The following is a 20,816-nucleotide window of genomic DNA, read 5'->3' as shown; positions in this document are numbered from 1 at the left end:
GACACAGCCTACAGCGAGGCCACCCCGGGCACAACCCAACCACTTCAGCCTCCAGTCCCACCATCCCCAGCGGTCCAGCTTTGGAAGTTCAGCCTGAGCACTGTGGGAAGCCATCAGGGATGGGGAGCCCAGCAGCCCCCCACACAACAGCCGACCTCCTTGTGGGGATACAGGCTCTGGCGCTCGACCCCACTCCCCCAGGAACGGATCCCTTCTCCTGCCAGCACTCTGCCAGCCCCAGGCAACTCTTTCCACACAGTACTTCTCACAGGCAGGGCTCTTTGCAGGCAGGGACGTGCCCAGTGAGGGGGCAGCCCCTCTCCCCGCATGGCTGCCGCCCAGCACACTGCAGCGGCGGTACCCCGCAAGAGGCACGCGGCACGGGGAAAAGGCATGACTCTCATTTCCAGCTTCCATCAGATAAGACACTGAAACCCAAACAGATCAGATCCTGTGCTAAGACTCCAGTAATTAACACTGGCAAGGCCCGGCCGGCTGCAGCTAAACAGAAGGTATCCAGCAGATATACCCACCAGTCCCAACTCGTGCACTTGGAGCCCAGCCTGACAGGCATGTGAACATCAATATACACAATCTTATTAAGCAAAGGTCATAAAAGCTGTCAGGGAAGGGGGATGATGATGAACTACTGGCCCCGGCGAGCATGGCAACACGAGGAGGAGCAACCTAGAGCCACAGCTTTCCCAGGATCCTCCAGTCACGTGCAGGAGTGGTAGGAATCTTGGAGACGGGCCAGAAAGCCCAGTGCACAGGGGTGGCGGACAGAGGATTTCAGCCTTGGAAATGAAAGTGGTGACAAGAGATGCTCAGTCCTAAACACAGAGTAGATCTGGCTGCTGTGAAGTGCCACCAGAGAGCCCCACCCCCACCTCCGACCCCATCCCCATCTTCTATCTCCCATCCCAGTCCCCTGGCATCGGACATCACCGCCCATCCGTCCCCGTGTACCTTGGTGATCTTGGGGTCGGTGCAGCGGCTGTTGCCGCTGCTGGCATGCATCCAGCTGCTCTCGTAGGCCAGGCAGTGCTGCCGCAGCGAGCAGCGCCTTTCCGACACGCACCAGCCGCACTCGAAGCGCGGGTCGGCTTTGAGGCACAGACCGCAGCTCTCCCGCAGGGCTGAGCACTTGTACAGGTGGGCTGCAACGGCAGGATGAGCGCAGGGGTCAGCACGGCTCCCCCAGCCCACGGGCACAAGGTTTTGGGGACCAGGGCACCCGCTCTTGCCCCCTCCCACTGTGTGCATGCCAGCAGCTCCCAGGGGGACAAACCCCCATGGACAAGAGGCACCAGCGCCCTGGACTCAACAGCAAGGCAGAGCTTTGGGCTTTCTTCCAAAGCTTCCTCGAGAAAAGCCTCTTGTATAGAAACCCTTCTGATTGATGCAGCCGGAGCATCGCTCCCTCCCCCAAGGCACTGGTGCAAACCACGGTCAGGGACGGGGAGAGGGGTGGGCTGGAGGCTGTGGGGGGCACCAGGCTGCTTTCCCACCCCCATCCCATCCCTCACTCACCCTGGATGTTCTGGGGGTTGTCGATGACGAAGTTCCCATTCCAGACCACAGACAAGTTGACTGGCAGGTCACTGATGTCATTCCCTTCATAGAAATACTGCAGGAGGGGACAGAAGGAGGCAGAGCCCGTTAATCGGTGAGGCCAAACATCCCAGTGAGGGGCACGGAGAGGCGTACGACCCAGTTACATGGATGTCTCCCATCAACCCAGAAGAGAGGGACAGGGGCCTGGTTCAGACTCGCTGGCTAGGAACAGACAGGTCTAACAGCCACTGGTCAAAGCACAGGCACACCAGGAGGATGGACTGGCAAAAAAAGATAAATAAGCAAAACAGAGTTTTTCTAAATAGACCCAAAACCCATTAACCCAAAGGTCTGAAGCTGCTGCTGCTGGGACAGGAGGAAACAGATGGTGTCTCAGTGGCACACACATACTTCTCCCCACCAGGCACCCGAGCCCACCCCCATGTCCTCCCCACTCCAGGGACGCCGCTCAGTTGGATGTTTGGGATCACACTCATCATTAGCGAAGCTCAGGGAGGACAGGCTGGTGTATTGGTTTTGTTTGGCAAGGTTTTGGTAGCGGGGGGGGGTTACAGGGGTGGCTTCTGTAAGAAACTGCTGGAAGCTTCCCCTGTGTTCAAGAGAGAGCGAGCCCATATTAGCCGGCTCTGAGACGGACCCGCCGCCGGCCAAGGCCGAGCCAATCAGTGATAGTGGTAACGCCTCTGTGATAACATTTTTAAGAAGGAAAAAAGTTGGGACGGAGAGAAACTGCCGCCGGAGTGAGGAGTGAGAACATGTAAGAGAAACAAGCCTGCGGACACCAAGGTCAGTGAAGAAGGAGGGGGAGGAGATGCTCCAGGCGCCGGAGCGAAGATTCCCCTGCAGCCCGTGGTGAAGACCCTGGTGAGGCAGGCTGTCCCCCTGCAGTCCAGGGAGGTCCACGGTGGAGCAGATCTCCACCTGTAGCCCGTGGAGGACCCCACGCCGGAGCAGGTGGGTTCCCGAAGGAGGCTGTGACCCCGTGGGAACCCCGCGCTGGAGCAGGTTCCTGGCAGGACCTGCGGATCTGTGGAGAGAGGAGCCCACGGAGCAGGCTTTCTGGCAGGACTTGTGACCCCGTGGGGGACCCACGCTGGAGCAGTGTGCTCCTGAAGGACTGCACACCGTGGAATGGACCCATGCTGGAGCAGTTCGTGAAGAACTGCAGCCCGTGGGAATGGCCCACGTTGGAGGAGTTCGTGGAGGACTGTCTCCCGTGGGTGGGACCCCACGCTGGAGCAGGGGAAGAGTGTGATCAGCCCTCGTCCTGAGGAGGTGAAGCGGCAGAAAATAACGTGTGATGACCATAAACCCCATCCCTGTCCCCCTGTGCCGCTGGGGGGGCTTGGTGGTGAAATCCGGGAGGGTAGTTGTGCCCGGGAAGAACGGAGGGGTGGTGGGAAGGTGTTCTGAGATTTCGTTTTACTTCTCATTACCTTGCTCTGGTTGATTTGTAATAAATTGAGTATGTTTTGCAAATTGAGTCTGTTTTGCCCGTGACGGTAATAGTGAATGATCTCTCCTGTCCTTATCTCGACCCGCGAGCCTTTTGTTATATTTTCTCTCCCCTATCCAGCTGAGGATGGGGGAGTGATAGAATGGCTTTGGTGGGCACCTGGTGTTCAGCCAGGGTCAACCCATCACAGCTGGGCACATGGCAGAAGCAGATTCGGTAGAGGCGGCCCCAACACCACCTGGTGGGAGGATGTCCCCTGCGGTCCCCTCCAGCCCCATCGCCCATAACACGATGACATAAAGCTGCAGCCACACGGCCGTGGGTGGGACAGAGCCAGGCACCAGCCTGCTGCCACGCCAGCCCTTGGAAAGATCTCGGGAGAGCAACCCTCCCTTCCGCACACCACCTCCGCACCGCACCCGCAGCGGCCCCACTCCCAGCCCCACACCGTGCTCGGCCATCGGCTGTACCCCACTCCAGGACTGGCGGCACCACCCTGAGCCCCCAAGCTCCCATGCAGGGAGGTGACACTGGGGGATCCTGCCCCCCCAGCTCTAGAGGACCCCAAACTCAGGCGGACCGCAGCACCCGCGGCTGTCCAGACATACTCACCTCCGTTGCTCCTTCCAGCCTGGCCGGTGCCTCCTCCCCATCCAAACCCTTCTCCCCTGCCTCAACACCCGAGCCCCAGTCCCAGAAGCCCCATCAATATTCCCTGCACAGCCCCTGCATGCAGGCGGAGAGGTTTAATCGATACGGAGGCAGGAAGGCAGTCGGAACCGTCCCTGACAGCTAATGACCTCCTTCGGCAAGAGATTCCCCGCTCCTCGCCCGAGAAAATGACAGGCGTGTCAGGAGAGATTAAATGAATGATTCATGGGTTGCTGGAGTTTGTTAGGGAGCGGCGGATGCGCCGGCAGCGGCTCAGCCGGCCACGGCCCTGCCACCACCTCCAGCCAGCCCAAGCGTCACCTTTCACAGCCCCGGTGCTGTACCTGGAGGAGGTGGCCTCAGCACCTCCGCCAGCACTGCCCCACGGAGCACACTTGTCCCCTGCCGGTGCCAGGGACAACTCCGGTGGGTCTGCTCTGCTCAACGCCCTCCACAGGAGGCAGGGACATGGCCCACGAAGGAAGCCGTGCGCCCAGCTGGCTGTGGAAAGCAAGAGATGCTTGCGTCCTTCTCACCTTGCCATCAAAGCTAGTCCCTTCCATGCTGAGTCTCTCCCAACCAGACAGCATCACCAGCCACAGTCCAGCATCAGACGTGGCACCAAAACACCCGATGTGAGACACAGCTATGGCAGCGCACCCCTCCCTCAACACTATGAGGTGCAAATGAGAGGCCAAGCCTGGCTCTGGGTTACACATCCACAGCTTTTTGGCTAGTAGTCCTATGTCCAGCAGCTACCCCACCCAAACTACAAACTCAACTCTTGAGCACCCAACAGCTCCACCACCATGTCCCCTCTACAGGAAAAGCCCCATCTCCCCCCACCACACAGACTCTCAGACACGGCACCTCTCTCGATGTTTGCTCAGAGGACCTTCAGCCACATCTCCACCACTCACCATCTACAACCAGAGCCTCTCAGCAACATTCCCCTCATTAGACCCAGGAAGATGGATCCAGAACCAGGCTGGGAGTCCAGATTTGTTCACCTTCCCCTATCCTACAGCCATTCAGGGAAATCCCCAACAGGACCATGATGAGGAGCTGGCCAGACCCACAGCAGCGAGCAGAGACCATCCCCTGGCAGCAGGAGGGAGCACGTGCTGGGGAGGGCGGTGGCGGCGCCGGAGCAGAATTTAGCTGTGACGAGCCACGTGGCAGCGTAAGTGAAATTGGCATTTTCAATTTGTACTCTGACATGTCTCATTTGGGGCTCTGGCATCTTGGGAAGGCATCCAGCCTGCAGCTGTCCAAAACACTTATTTGCATCTCTCTGCCCCGGCTGCTTTTGAAAATTAGTTCTTCTGGGAGGTGGGTTGGAGGAAGAAGAATAGGGGAGAGAGGGAGGGAGAGAGAGCATTAACTCTTCATGCACCAGCCCGAGACAGCAACAGGGCAATTGCACAAGAGATTGTGTCCCTCTGGGAAAGGACACCGTGCTGAGGATGCTGAATTTGCTGCGGCACGAAGCTGGAGCGGACAGTGGGGAGCAGCCGGGAGCACAGGACTGCGTGGAGGGAAGCAGCAGGCAGGAGCAGGAGTCATCGCCCCAGTTGGCATTCACGGCGTGGGATCACCAAGGGAACACAGATATCAATGAAAAACGTGTCCTCGGCGTCTGCGTGTCTGACAGCGGCCTCTCACCTGCCCTACAGAGATGGGCAGCGGGTCCGTAGCTTGGATGCCATTACTGGTCCCTGTAGGACGCCAGAGCTAGAGTCATGGCTTGGCTGCGTGCGGGCAGGAGCTGCGGCTGCAAGGGCTCAGGGCTCAGCCTCCTGGGATGGCCGAGATCCATCAGATCCCTCCTTAATTTCCAAAGCACCCCTTATTTTGAAGGACATTTTCAAAAGGTCTCCTCGCAGCTGCTCTTGCCATAGTTTGGGCAGGGAGGTGCCCTCTCCACCCATGGGCACAGCCACAGCCAGGGAGGTGGCAGGATCAAGGCCACAGCAGCTGAGCAAAGCAGCGGCCACTTCCCAGCCCTGAATCCCCCACAACCAGTAGGAATCAAGCAGGGGGTTGCTTACCAATCTGTCCGTCCCATGGAATCCAGACAAGAGCCCATGGACAGCCAGCAGGTCCCATCACGCTGGCTTCTCCCTGTTTCTAGCTAACACGGTGCCAAACATCCATTAAACACTTAACTGTTATTAACTTCTCGGTTAATCAATCACTGTGGCTGGCAGCGATCTGGGATGAGCCACGGGAGGGGAGGCCAGGGCGGGTGTGAGCGGGGGGATGCACCTCCCCAGGCAGTCCTGCTATCAGACCACCTTTCACCCTACAAGGGTGCCCGGGACTCCCCGGCTGTGCCGAAGGATGATGTGGCACGGCAGCTGCCACGAGGCCGAGTTACGGGAAAGGGACATTTGCTCTGGGAGCAAAAAACGACAGGCACAGGCCCCAAGAGCAAACCAGCAGCACCCAAAAGAGTGAGCGTTCTCACACGGCACAGTCCACAGAAGGGGATGGGAGAAAAGATGTCATCGAGTGAGTCAGCAACAGAAATGTGAGCTGCTTGGCTCCTTAACTAACCGGGCCAGCCTTTCCGTCCCTCTCTGGAAGAGCCTACAAGGCAAGCGTGGAAGGGCTGACAGATGAAACGCCAGTCCCACCAACCTGCATACAGCTATTCTCAGCAAGGTCTCCTTCTGCAGGGATGTGGTTCAGGCAAGAGGACTCCTCACTAAGCCTTTCTCGAGGCTCTTCACCCAAAACTTATCTCAGGCATCTTCCCAAGTAACAGCCAACAACCTCATGTGCTTCTCACATCTCTGATTCTCATGCTTGCCCCATCCCCATGCGGGGGATGCCCACCAGCCCAGCACACTTGTGAGGGCTGTGGGTGCCACCTCCCCTGAAGGTCTCACATTTGGTCCTAGCAAGCCCACTGCTCACCCACCAGCTAGCAGCGACGGGCACCGAGAGCTGCGCAGCTCCCCTTGGGGTGAGGGATTTGGCGCTCCGAGAAGGTGCCTCCAGTGAGCCACACTCCCACGGGACAGAGCCACAGCCAGCAAGGGGGTAACCCAAATGTGGGGGCAGACTGCACTGAGATGCACTTCAGGATGCCCCTGCAAGCGCCGTGCCAACTAGCCAAGGCACTAGCCCTTCCCAGCCCAGATGAGGCAGGGCGGCCCCTTGCCATGGGGCATCCTTCCCACGCCAGCCGCAACCTGCACAACCCAGCCTCGAGGAAGACAGCGGAGGGGCTGCTCCTCTGTGAGCAAACCCACGGATCCAAATTTCCCTTGCAAGCCCCTTCCCTCCCACATGCACCACCCCCCTGGGCTGCATTTCTGGAGGAGGCTTGGGCTGCAGCTGTGTCCTATTTTTCTGTAGTTGATGACCTCAACTTCTTCCTTGCACTACGGGGACGGCAGTAATGTACATCGCGTCTCGCCAGGGCTCAACTGCAATTCATCATTATTTTATCTGCTGGAATTTAATTGGATCCTATCAAACTCTCCTGATACTCCCTTTTCACTTTAAACACTGCTGCAGGAAAGATAAATGTAGGCACCGCTAGGACGGAGAGCACGGCTTTGTTGGCGAATGGTGCTGGGGTTGTGGGCTCCGATCCTGTTTCCCTCTCTATGGCTGGTTAATTAGAGATACGTATACCGGAGGTGTGCGGTGCTCAGAACAGGGCATGTGTGTATGATTTATGTTCCTCTATAAATATACTCTAGGCCTAGTAAAATAACATCAGCCACACAACAGCACAACTTGACGGTAACGCTTGGCCTCTGATTCTGGATCTCCTTTTGCTCTTTTCACATAAATCTCCTCCTTTCCTCCCCCATCACACACAACTTCCTTCACCTGGATTCCTCCTGCCCAAAATTCGGCAGGGTGTAAGTGAGAACCCGAGACCCTGGGAATATGTCAGAGCAACACCCAGGCTCCACCGCAATAAAATAATACCCGGAAAATGTAAATTTACCAGGTCCTGTCTGCCTTCCCAGCACCCACGCCTGGCGCTGGGCGCCTCAGCATCGTGCTGGGTACCACTCGCATGCCCACCCCGCCAGCCCAGCTTGCTCTGCACCCACATCACTTTGTCACGGGAATAAGCCGCTCCCGGGTGAACATCCCGACCTGAGCCTGGCCGAAGGGGAGAGACCTCCGGAGCCGCAGCCAAATGGCTGGGCAGGGTGGGCTGCCCGTGCCACGGGAACCAGCGAGGAAGGATCCAAAAGGGACCCAGGGAGGTGACACAGCTGCTCCTCACCACACGGGACTCTGGTTAAAAGGAAAGGGAAATAATTGAGGCGTGAGGCTTAATTTAAAGTGCTGAGACGACAAACTCAGATGCTTGTGGAAAGGAGATCAGAGGTTCTTCCTATTTTTACATTTAAAGGGAAAGGGCAGTTCTGGGGCTATTTCAGCCTTAAGAGGAACATTCTGGAGAGAAAAAGCCAGATCCTTGGCAGCAAGAAACACCTGTAGCCATTTCGCCAAGGCCAGGACTAAATCAGATGAAGTCCAATGTTACAAGCAGTAGGGCAGATTCGGGACTGTGGTACTTTCCAACAGGAAAATTGTTTATTTTTTGCAGCAATCAGAAGAATGAGCCCTGCTAACAGATGGCAGATGGGAAAGAACAGGCAAAGGCAGGGATGTTTGGAAAATGAAACTCAGTGGCATTACCTGCACACATTAAGATAGATGACCATTTCTCCATCCTCCACCGCAAGATGCAAGCCTGGAAATGTCTGCCTCCAGAAGAGTAAAAGTCATCAATTAACAAAAAAGTAGTTTACTGGCAAATAATTTAATTTTCTTAGTTAGGCTTGTCTTTCCTTTTTGTTTCTTTACAAACCATGTGGAAAACCTTTAGGGTTGCTTTCCTTTTGAGGAGCAGAAAGAGACCAAAGTGAGGAGGCAGAAAAGGGGTTTTCCTGCTTGTTTTTTGCCCTGGGATGCGTGGGGAACACCAGGCCTGGTCTCCTTTGAGTTTGCTGAAGATCTATTGGGTGTCTCAGATGATGTTTATAGTCGACACTCAAACCTTAATGAATGGACTGCTGAATATTTAACCAAGATGTCCTTTCTTCAAAGTGCTAACAAGTCATTGGAGTTTGACAAGCACTAAAACTAAACAAAAGACAAAGAGTTTTAAACGGGCTTGACTTATTATCCCTTCCATTCACTCGTGATTCAGGAAAGCATCCCTAATTCCACAGAGTAATTAACCTCTTGTTTAGATTCCATTGAACTCCTGGAAACAAAGTGTGCTTAATGCCTTCCCAAGGAGAGGACATCCATTCCTCACTTGCTGGCTGGGAGGATGTCATCCTTTCCCTATTTCTTCACTCCCCAGTGTCCTCCACACCAGGCAAGACCCAAAATCCTAATCCAAAGGATGAATCACAATGGAAGAACCCAGTGGGTCATGGGTAGGTGACTATGCGGGAGCCTGAAGTGCTATCAACCAGCCAGACGGACTGCAAAAAAAGACGAGGAGGAGACAAGCATCATGGAAGTGTGAATCTGAATTCTCTACACCATAAAGCAGCCTGGCTAAATGCCCTCAAGCGTTAAAGCAGGCAAGCAGACCCTGAAAGCAAGACAGCTTCTTTGAAGCCAAAACTCTCTTCTTCCATCTGTGAAGTCACCCTGCGCTTGAAAGCCACGTCTCCTGCCTGAGACCGTGGCCCCACGGAGCTGCTGCCGTCCGCTTTCACACCCACACAGACTGCAATGCTTCCCCACGTGCTCTCTGGCCAATTTGCTTTGTTTTCAGGGCATCCCTGGCAATTTTCAAGTCAAACATCCACCACTGCCAGCCCAGGAGAAGGTGTCGGTCACCACCTCAGCTCTGCATGGGGACCATAGGGCGGGCAGGCACACCTCAAGCTGTCCTATCCCTCTGGAGAAGAGCTGCAGAGGCCGTGCAGCTCATGACACCAGTGCTGGCAGCCACTGCACCCCTTGGGAAATGCAGGCAGTGGTTTTTACTTCTGCCTCTCCCTCCTGCTTTCCAAATTGAAACATACTGGGGAGAAATGAGTCCAAATGATTCAGACCCCCTCTCCAAGCTCCACCTCCGTTAGGTAAAGGCTCTGCTCTGGCGCAGACACCTCTCCCCCGACACCCCACAGGAGCCATCAGCCTGCTGCTGCCAGCACCATGCAGCCACGGCACTTCTCTATAGGGAGCATCCTGCAGCACACACTGTCCCAAACTGCTTTTGAATGAGCTAAGCCAAACCACACGCTAAAGAATTGGGCAAGAGGGAGCTGCCGGCTCTGCCAGCTGCAGGCAGAGGAGACCTGGCAGGAGGCTGGGCTGGCCGAGGGGCTCTGGCCAGGCAGGGGCTCACAAGATGTCCCTGCAAAGCTGGGGACCAGCAAATCACCGCAAGCAATGAAGGTCCGCAAGCCAACATCCACTTCCCCCATGGACTTCCCGTGCCCCAGGCAGGCACGGTTTCGGCTCCCGGGTGCTGATGCAGTTCTGCACCCGGCTGGGATCCTTGCAGACTGGGCTCTCACTTTGGGACAAAGAGGCCACATTTCTCCCATACTCTGCAACAGGGCAATGGTTCCTCCAGCCCGTTTCCAGCCACAGGTGCTCCGGCAGTGGGGCCAGCATGGACACATTGCAGAACAGCCCTCGGATGACCAAGCAGGTACGTGACATAATCGGCCTTCTGCCAGGACAAGAGTGGCTTGGCTGACCCCTGAGAAACCTCCCACGTGGCTGCGATGGAGGCAGAGCAGCCAAGCTCAGCTATCAGCAGCAACGAGACCCCAGAGAAGGGACCCCCACTACCGTGATGTCTTCGCGCACGCATCCATCATGTTCCCCTTGAAGCACTAACACCAAGTCATGCAGGCGACAGGCAAGACCGGGTTCAGGGGCAGATCTGCATGACGAAGCCCTGGTGAAGGTCATGATCAACACCAGGGATGAGCAGCCAAGCCAGCTCCACTGGGCAGTGCTCCACCTGGCTTCTTTTTTTCCCCAAACACAGCAGCAAGACAACAAACCTTTGCTTAACCCTCCTCTCTAATGGCTTCTTGCAGCAGAGCCCTGCAGACACCACTCTGGTCTTGCTGCTCCCTGGAGCTTGCACTTGTGCCGCTGCCTGCATTCGCCTCCAGGCAAGCACAGACTCACCAACCACATTTCCAGCCGGCAGCTCGGGACAGGGAGCATTTCTGCTCCTCACAAACCGCGTGTCACTGAGAAAGAGCCCTGGCAGCATGGCATCCCCCCGGCACTGCTGCCCAGGGCAGGAGACGGCAACTCGGGATGCTCCTCCTGCCCAAAGGCTCTGCAGCCCCGGGAGCAGAGGAGGAGGGAGGGAGCCAGGGCTCATCTTCAATGGCCTCTAAATGTCACTCATGCCACCAAAGGACAAGGGAGCAGGGATCAGTGCTGGTGTTAGGCTGCAAATGAGCTTTCACAGTGTGAGTGATGGAAAACAAATTTTAAAAGGATTAAACGGGAGGGAGAAGGGAGGGGCCGGCTCCTTGCGGATGAGGGCAGGTCAGTGCGGAGCCCAGCGGGGCAGCTGAGAAGCTGAGCAACACCAGCTCCCGCGGGGCCTGCTATTAACACCCTGCATGGGTTTGCTCGCAGGCTTGGTGCTCCACGCACAGGACTGCTGCGCAGCGAGGGACACACACAGCTCACCGAGGGGCCGCAAAACACCCTCTCACTCAGGGATAAGGCAACCGGAGAGGACAGAGCAGGCAGAGCTGCCTGCAGGAGAGAGCTTAAGTGACAAGAGCTGCAGGGAGCAAGGACAGGGAGGTAGGGAGCGATGCACCAGGAGGGCCGGGATGGAGGACGGGCAGGGGGCCGGGGCATGAGGTAGCTGCCGGTCGGAGCCAGGGAGGAGGGGAAGCACTGGAGGGGCTGGCGGGCACAGCTGCACGCGGGGGAGCGTGTGCGCAGCGGGACACGGAGAAGGTGTTAGCTCGATCCTGCCTGTAAAGTGGGATGGCTTGGTGTCGGGGGAAGCAAGAGCAGGCAGAGAGAAGGGGGAGGCAAGGATCCGGCACGTCCGGGCCAGCTGGCTCCGGCCCAGGCAACTTTCTTCAGCTTTCCAAAGCCAATTTCCTTGGAAGTGCTCCTAAAGCCTGGCGGCTCCCCCGGGGCGGCTCTGGCGTTGATCCTATCCGGAACGACCCCGAGCAGCAGCCTCCCCGTGCACCTGGGGGAAGCGGGGGGAGCCCACCTCGCACCCCACAAGCACCAGAAACCCCCGTTACCTGCCCGCAGGAGAGCAAACCCAGCCATGCAACGATCCAGGAAGGTCCCGGGGCAGGGCAGGAACGAGCAGCCCGCAAACGAAGCCCATGCCGAGGCGAGCCGTGCACTCACCGAGGTGTTCTGGCACTGGATGCTGGTGCTGTTGAAGCGTAGGGCGGTGACACGGGTGGTGCTGCCGGGGATGTGGAAGATGCACTCGTAGTTGCGCTGGCCGGACTGCGGCTGGGGCAGGTTCTTGGCCGTCAGGGTGATGGGTTTCACCACGCCCACGGGAATGTAGATCTGGGTGGAGGGCAGGATCTGGGGACAGTCCTGCAAGGGGAACAAGGGGCGGCCGATGAGAGGGGAATACCAGGCAGCCTCCCCCAGCACCCCTGTGACGCCCCCCTTGGCTGGCAGGCTGGGCTACACACTGCAAAAATACCACCCTGAGCACACACTTGAGTAAAACCTTATGTGCAGCCAACCCCAAACCAGCATCTCATAGCTGCTTTGACCAAAGCCCTGAAGACAGAAAAGGAGAGCACAGAGGAATCTGGTGGCAGGGCAGTGGGGTGTTTTCCACAGCTCAGATTGATCCAGCCGGGAGGTGGGGAGAGGATTCAGCTATGAGATCTGCGACCTGGCACTGCAACAGCAGCACACATTTCGGCGAAATGACTGGTAACAAGATGGGCTTTAATGCCATCAATGCAGTTAGTAGGTTTCAGAGTTAACACCCACTGGGCGGTGCATTGTCAGACCATCCTCTCAGCCCTTCTGTTTCCCTTACAGACTCTATCTCCCTTCCTTCCCAAGTGGACAGAAAAGCCTTTCACCCCTCTGACACTGCAACATCCTTCTGCAGTTTTGCAGAGAATCTGCTCTGCAGCAAATCCTGCTGCTGCTGCTTCTATCCGCAGCCAGCTTGAAGCAGCGTCACCCCAAACAGCCCGGTTGCAGGCTGCCCAGAAGACGGTGCCTCCAGCCAGGGGATGCTCGTGAGTCCAAGCCAGGCAGGCAAGGGCAAGGGGCTCGGCACCACCCTGCCAGCCCCCTGCACTCCACGGGGAAGGAGCCGTCGGGAGGGTAAAGCACTCGACTTTTAATAGCCACAGGCTCCCAGCCACTCCAGGGGAGCCGGGGAGCCTTGTGCGCAAAGCACAGGGGAGCAGGAGGAGGGAGCAAAAATAAATGAGCTCAGGCAGCAAAACAGCTCCGCAGCACCGACGGGTGCCACTTCGGCAGCAAGAGCCTGATGCAATCCAATGCCGGCTTTGCTGAGCCAGGCGGAGGTCTCGCACCTACGGCAGCGACTAGGGAATACTGTGTGCTGAAACGAGCTGCTCCGAAAACAGAAACGGCAACAGCAGCGCCGGGGGTGGACACAGCCGTCCCGCTGCTCTCGCCAGGCTGCCGACAGCCACGTGTGGCCAATGCTGCCCAGCTGCCTCCTGACACCCCGCAGCGAGCCAGGCCGGACCCTGCACAGCACAGGGCTTTATCTCAGCAGTAGGATTAATCTAAGTTTCAAACAATGCAGAGAAATGAAAAAAAAAAAAAAAAAAAAAAGGTTTCATTTAGCAAATATTGACAGAAAACTAAGTTTCCTGTTCTTCGCAGGCCTGTATTCCCCAAAAGCAAAATTTTTAAGGGAAGAAATTATTTATCCCCAAAACTTACTAAACAAAATGAAAGCAGAGAGGAACAGCGGTGCCAGAGATGGGGATGGGGCTAGGACAGTCTGGGGACCCTCGGCACTGCTCTGCCACCTCCTTGCTCTGTATCATGGCTGCCTCTCTGCAAAGGGGGGCTTCATTTCCCCCACTTTCAGAATCAGCTCAAGGCTCACAGCGGGGAGACCCCGCGCGTCTGCTGCCATTTATAATGAGTGGCCCCCGCCGCTGCAAGGCGGTTGCTCCCCACCAGCTCCCGGCTCAGAATTGCTGACTGCACGGAGGGAGAAGTCCCCGCCTGCTCGACCTCCCTCCACATTGCAGGGGGACCCCACAGGTGGCACACGGCTTCCCTGCGGGGCGAGGATTAACTCCCGGCTTGCTTTCCAAACACCTCCACCTCCTCATTCTTCGGGGCGGTGGGTAAGTCCATGCCACGCCAGCGATGCTCACCACGGACAGTGGCAAGACGGGTGCCCACGGAGCACGGCGGGCACGTGCGTCCCTCTCCCCAAGCAGGCAGGCGGGCTCGTTTTGCTGACTCGACGTTTTGAGCCCCCCAAACCCGCCCCGCGACGTCACATGCTCCGCATCTGCCGGCAGAAGTGTCTCATCCAGCAAAAATGTCAGCCTGCGCCCAACAGGAAGCACCTGGTGCTGGTGGGCGCCCGGGGTGCCCGGAGGGGTGGGGGCACTGGGACAACTCATTTCCCCTCTGAGCAATTCCGACCGCTGACAAAACTCAGCCCAGCATTGCCTGGCACTTACATCCCTTGGGAATGCTCTGCACAGCCCATGGAGCTCCCTGTCCTGCCAAAAACAGCCCCCCCCCTGCTCCCGCCCCAGCAGAGCCCCGGCTTCCAGGAGCAGCGAGCTACGAACGGATGGGACGAGCAGAAAAGCAAGACCCAGACACACACGCATTCCCAAACATTGCACAACTTGGATTTTCTCCATTAAAACCGTTTTTCTAGCTGGATGAGAACACGACAAGGGTGTCCAGGTTTGCTTGGAGAGGTAAGAGCTTTCGTCGCGCAGCAAATGCTGCGGTTTGGATTTCTCTGGCAGCTGGCAGCTCCAGCTGCAAGGCTGTGCCGTCAGCAGAGATGGGGATGAAGGCAGTCTGGGGCTGGGCTTGACCCTAGCTTTGAGGTTCCCTCACAAAGCCCTTGGCCATTCCCACTGGTGGGGGAACAAAGGAAAAACACAAGCTGAACCTGCTTAGGCTGAACAAACCCACTTGGTCGCCGCAGGTCAGGAGCCTTTCACCCTCCGCAGCAGCTCTGCATCAGCAGGCAGCAGAGACTGTCGCAGAAGAGCAGCTTTTTAGGATGGGGGACTCCAGCGTCACCCCACTGATCACCCCACGGCCACCGCTGGGCACCATAAGTGGGGAAAAGCAAACAGCAGCCTGTCCTGCTTCATCACCCCTTCCCTAGCCCTGCACCCCAGAGCAAGCCACAGAGGAGGGCAATCTCCAGAGCCCAGGCTTCAAAGCCACCACAGCCAGCAGGCAGGGACATCCTTCCTGCTGCCACCGTTCCCAGGCACGTTTACATGAGTGGTGGCCCCTACCCACACCCCATTCCTGCCCTGCCACCCCCAGAAATCTAGGCGAACAACCCTGGCATGCCCAGGAGAGAGTGCCATGGCTCGCTTTTTGCGTTTTCCTACAAAACAGCCACTTTTCCACCCAGGAAACTGTGGTGAACCGCCCGTGGGAACCAGCAGAGATGGAGTAAAGCGCTGCTGTTAACCCCTGTCCCTGCCTCTCCTGACCAGTGCCCACCACACTCCAGCCAACACAGACAGACCAAATCCTGCTTAAAATAACCCTCCCAGTTAGACATCTTCCCACAGAGAGGATGGGGATGGACGTCTACCATTAACTTGCCCAGTGGTGCCACGGGCTGGCACCGAGTCCCCCCACTCACCACACCACCCTGCTGGGGATGGGGATGGTGATGAGATGTCTCATCCCAGCCCGGACACGCAGCCCACAGCAGCGGCCGGTCTGAGGGTGTCTCACCATTCCTGCCAGGAACTGCTGAGGCCACACCGATGTGCAAATAGGCTGAGCCAGGCGCTCCAAACCTCAAGCCAGGCACCGGTCCAGGTCCCAGTGTGGCCAAAAGGTCTGCCGGGGGACAGCCTGCCCGTGCTCAGGAGTGACACAAGTTCCCAAGCAGTTGGTCCGTGGGAGAGCTGCACGCCTCCCAAAGACAACAGCCCTGGGGGGTACAGCCAGATGCTTTCGGGATCGCCTGGCAAGGAAGGGGGAAGAGCCCGGCAGCCTCCCCATGCCCTCAGCGAGGGGAATGGGCAGATGAGCGCTGCCAGGCTCCAGCGGTTTGGACACCGCGTGTCGTGTTTGCAGAAGCAACGCCAGGGCTGGCTGGAAGCGCAACCTCAAGAGCAGGCTTCTGGGATACCAGTCCCTCGCCGGATTTCTTCATGGCACAAGCTAGGAGAAAACAGCTTTTTCTGATCTTCTCACATTACCGAATCCCCGCCTCGTGTGAGGCCACCAGGCTGGATTCGTTCTGGCTCGTGCCAGACAAGCTTGAGCACCCATGAGCACGGTGCAACCCCCTTGCACTTGGATGATACCTCCAGGGAGGGAGGGACGGTGAGGGACAGTGCCAGCGCCAGGAGTTTGGCCGTTTGGTGGAAGATGCGGTGCACAGCCACCGCTGTGCCATCCCAGAGGATGGCAGAGGGGCTGCGGCACAGCCCAGGCAGCTGCGGGCTCACCAGCAGCGCGGGGGCACGAAGGGCTCTTCGACAAGCAGAGTCTCGTTCCCAGCGCTCGCCTGCTGCTGTGCAGAAATGGCAAGCACCAACCCTGCCTGCCCACACGCAGGAGTGAGGGTTGGGCTTTCCCAGCTCTCCCGATGCACTTGGCTGAGAAGCAGCTTCACTCAACTCCACGCTTGGAGTAAGGATCACGACAAGAGCCCAGCATGGCCCCATGCAGGGACACCACCATCTTCCGCAAGTCCATCCACCCCTGAAGTCCTTGGAGGCTCCAAACTATGAAGGACCCAAGTATGAAACCCAAGCAGCTGTCTCTGCAGGTTGCAAAGCCCAAACATTCCTCCATAGGCAAAGTAGCTCCCCTGAAGAGGCAGCAGGACCAGGTGCTCCGGCTTTCCACAGGGATGTGGTGGGTCAACATTGGCTGGACGTCAGGTGCACCCAAAGGGAGCAGGGAAGCCATACAGGGCTCAGCCCCAATGCATGGGACAATGCTGCTGCATCCACCCCATCCCTGGCACAAAAGCGATGGTGCTGCTGGTGGCTGGGCAATGGTTGAGTAACAGCCCAGCTCTCCCATTCTCTCTTGTGAGAGAGCTCTTTGAGTGAAGAGAGAGGCAGTGGGGGAGGAAGGAGAAAAAATTAATTGGGGTGCCTCAGCCACAGAGCAATTTGTCTGACTCCACACGTGCTCTCAGCCCAGCACGGAAGCAGGGGGACAAAGGGAGGACAACAGCCTTAATCCAGGACGACACCCACCAGCCAACAGGTCCCCACCGAGGATGAGGGCAGACCTCAGCAGACACAAATTACAGGGGATGGAGATTCACTCAGAGACACTGCTCCTCCCGAGTGGGGAGATGCAGAGGCAGGCTTCCTCTCTGTGCCAGTCAGGATGACAAAGACCTTGGGGGACATCTCGGTTGCTTGCCTTCACACAAGGTCTGTGAAGCGGAGACAAGCCTTTCTTATTTGCCTCTGCTCCTGGGGACCGGTTCTGGCCTGGGAGGCTGCTGAGACATGAGCTCTGCTGGAGCTCAGAGACTGCACTTTATCTGAGGTGATCTGGGCAAACGCTTTCTCCAGGACAACATCCATTTGAGCTGTTCCCATGAGGACAGCATACGGCTTTGCTCTCAGCAACAACCATCAGGCAGCAGGACCCTTCCAGCTGGGCCCCTGCACAGGCAACTGGAAACCCAGGTAAGTTCAACTGGAGCCCCCTTCCAGGACAGAGACAGAGGAGAAACTCTCCTTCCCAAAACTCTCCCTTCAGGACCCGAATCAGCATTTACTGTAGAGCCAGCTGTTGCTTGTCAGACCTCCAGGCCCAACCTGAGCAGCCAGCGATGCCACCACAGGCTGGGGAAGCCAGGACCTCCTGCGAGCACCCTGCCAAAGACAGGTTTCCCCGGTGGGTGGCACAAATGCTGCGCAGGATGAACCCCCGCAAGAGAACACGTTTCTTAGCAAAGCAGTTGAGACGAAGAAGGCATGAGGTGTAGCAAAACAGTTTGTTTTACGGATTTCAACCTTCCCCTCTCTGAAAACAAGTTGTTCTGCAATGACAGTTCAAGCTTGCTCCCTTCAAAAACATCAAAAGAAAATGCTCTAGCATCTCTGCCTTTGTTTTTCCCTTCATTCAGCCTAAAGTGCTCTTGGCTGCGCCCGGCTTCCTAAGCAGCCTTTCCACAGCAACACAGCCTCTCCCCACCAGCACTTCCCACTCTTCCCTCGCTGCTTCCCAGGCAGCCCCAGCACCCCAGGCAAGGCGGTGGGAAAGGTTTCCAAAGCGGTTTGCCCTCTTCTAAACCCTTCCCCGTAGGGCAGGGGGTCGTGACAGGACTGGGACAGGAGAGGGGAGCTGGCTCGCATCACCTTACCTCGGAGAGCTTGACGCGTCCCTCCAGGAAGGAGCAGTCGGCAGCATTGTGGGTGCAGATGTGGCGGTACTTGCACCAGTGGCAGGGGAAGGAGCCGTTCACGCAGGACAGGCAGCTGCGGAGAGAGAGAAGCGGGCAGCGTTAGGGCAACGGCGAGACGGGGTCCCCTGGGGCGCTCCTCGGGATGCTTCAGCAGGACAGCATCCATCGGCGATCCCGCATCTCCGGGTGGGAAGGAGCCCCCCGTGCACGGGGCGAGGGCTGCGCACCGGCAGGCTGGGAGGGGAGACGCCTGCACACCCCGGACCCCCGGGCTTTGCCCACGGCAGGGCGAGGGGAAGCGGCCTTTCCCGCACCGCAGGGTTTGTGTCCCAGCCGGAGCGGCCACGCTCCCTCCTCTGTTTGGCAAGCTGACCCTGCCCACCCTGCTCCTGGGCGGGGGCCGAGCTCCAGACTTTGGGAGCTTTATTTGGGTTCACTGAAAGGCGATTTTAGCAAGAAGCGGCAGAACAAGGGCTCTGCACCGCGGGGGAACGGGGGAGAAAGCACCAGATTAATGCACGCTCATTGAAAGGAAAATTATAACTGGCGAAAGGTTGGGTCAGATTAACATTTCGGGACTGTAGCGCTTTTCAGCCACTCACAATAGGTTGTGTGTGACCCTCTCCCTTGGCCCCCCTCATCCTCAGCCCTCCGCAGCCGCGCGTGCGTGTGTGCGCTTCCACCCCCTCCCTCCAGCCCGAGACGTTTCCGTCTCTCTCCCCGGCCTCTCCGGGCTCTTTGTGTGGTGGGATTGCTTGTGCCCCCCTCTTGTCGCCTCTCCTGGAGGATGTGCTCAGCGCCCCGGGGATGCTGGGAGCCCCGTGCTCTGCTCTGCACCCCTCTGACCAAAGAAACCAGCCCCAGGGACCTGATGCCTTTCCCCCATGCAGGAGGGGGCACAGAGAGTCCCCTCCTTGTGCAACCGTTCACACGAGCGGCACCCCATCAGCCCATCCCCTTGCTACCCCGCCCCCCAAAAACACGCCCTCCCAGCACCATGAGACATCCCTGTTTGCAAGCACGGGGGATCCCTTCCGAGGCCCTCACGACAGCACGGATGGTGGAAGGGGCTGAGCCGTCCCCGTCACACTGTCCGGGGGCAGCAGCGAGGTCCCACACTAAATGCGGCAAGCCTTCACAGGGCAGGTCTGCACCAGGCATGTCCTGTGCAGCCCAGGCTGCCCTCCCAAGGAGGAGGTGGGAGAGCTGCTGAGGCATAAGGTTGAAGGCAAGAAAAATAATCAACCTAGCTTTAAAAAGAAAAGAAAGAAAAAAAGCAGCAGCACCGTTTTTCTCTGTGAAGGCTCATACCTGCTCTCACCGATCTGAGAATGAACAGGATCAGGCCCAAAGCAATTATATTTAAACAAAAGCAAGATCTTCCCCTGAACACAGCTCTGGCAGGAGGCAGGCAGCACTGCCCAGCCTGATCCCGCTTCTAAATCACAGCTAGCTCTCTGCCTCTATCCCCCGGGAAACGACAGGGAAAACACAGCATCACCATGCAAGGTGGCAGAAAGAAAACCTTCCTGGAGAGGGAGATCCTCGGGTGGCACGGCCTGACATGCCAATTCCCTCGCCCTCCGGCAGACTTGTCACTTTGGAGGTGTGGGGACAGCGCATGAGGGAGCCGCCGCAGCAGCAGGCAGCTCAGGGTGCAAATGCACACCTAGGGCTTTGCAAGGCCACCGCTCCCTGCCCGCCCTGGGGTTTCACACACCATTACATATACGGCAAGAGCTTCCCAAATCCATACGCACACACTGAGGAAATATTTAATTAAGCTGCTTGCAAAGGGGGCTGGAAGTCATTTCCATGTTTCGCTCACATTTTCACTTCCAAATGAACAGCCCTTTTAGCTTTACCCACAAATATGCTAATTGGATGCTCCTTATGCAAATATATGCAATTTTATTTCAGCTGCAGAAATTCAACTTAAAAGCAGAGCCGTAGCCTCCTATCTCTAGTTGCTTTGATGGAGGGAGGTGCAGAGGGTAGGGGGAGCGGGGGACACAAAGAAAGCAAAAGAACGGCTCCTGCCCTCCCAATAAGGGCTCGAGCAGTGACCAGTGGGCAGGCAAACCCATGATGTGGAGGCAGCGGGGCAGGGAAAGCACGTTAATCCTCATGGAAGTAGAGCAACCACAGAGAGATCATGTCAGAGAGGAGTGTGGTCCAAGCAATTGCAGGCCACATGCTGGGGCATAACCACCAACCCTCCTGTGAAATCGGCCCTCCACAAAGGAGAGATTTTCCAGCTACCAGGTCTGCAAAAGGACTCCTCCGTCCCCTCTCCACCACCTCACAAGGCACCTCAAAGCAGTCAGGTGAAGCACCCGGCGCAGCCCTGCCCCGGGCACCCCCACCCCAGAGCTGCAGCTCCGCTCTGCAGTTCTTCAGGGCCAAAGCCAAATCTTGACTATTTCAGGACCCTCCTCACCTGAGGGTCTCCTCTGCCATTTAACTACTGCAGGTCACAGCTGGTCTCCACTTGCCAAAGGACCTAAAGCATCTCAGGTTATCCTCCACATACACCCTGAG

At 57.5% G+C, this 20,816-nt stretch overlaps 1 protein-coding gene across 3 annotated transcripts in view; it reads right to left on the bottom strand.

Moving 5' to 3' along the window:
• Window positions 1–20,816, bottom strand: part of PLXNA1 (plexin A1) — a 122,379-nt gene that overhangs the window by 35,825 nt on the left and 65,738 nt on the right. For all 3 annotated transcript variants that reach the window (XM_049826526.1, XM_049826524.1, XM_049826525.1), the window contains exons 9-12: window positions 18,234–18,348; window positions 12,050–12,250; window positions 1,534–1,630; window positions 970–1,160 (exon numbers count right to left, since the gene is read on the bottom strand). In XM_049826526.1, coding sequence (XP_049682483.1) covers window positions 970–1,160; window positions 1,534–1,630; window positions 12,050–12,250; window positions 18,234–18,348 — 604 coding nt within the window. The remainder of the gene's footprint in view (window positions 1–969; window positions 1,161–1,533; window positions 1,631–12,049; window positions 12,251–18,233; window positions 18,349–20,816) is intronic.

The sequence above is a fragment of the Accipiter gentilis genome, chromosome 23 (genome assembly GCF_929443795.1).
Source record: "Accipiter gentilis chromosome 23, bAccGen1.1, whole genome shotgun sequence".
NCBI lineage: Eukaryota > Metazoa > Chordata > Aves > Accipitriformes > Accipitridae > Astur > Astur gentilis.
Note: the sequence above shows the minus strand (reverse complement) of the source record. Positions and strands in the feature narration are given on the sequence as shown.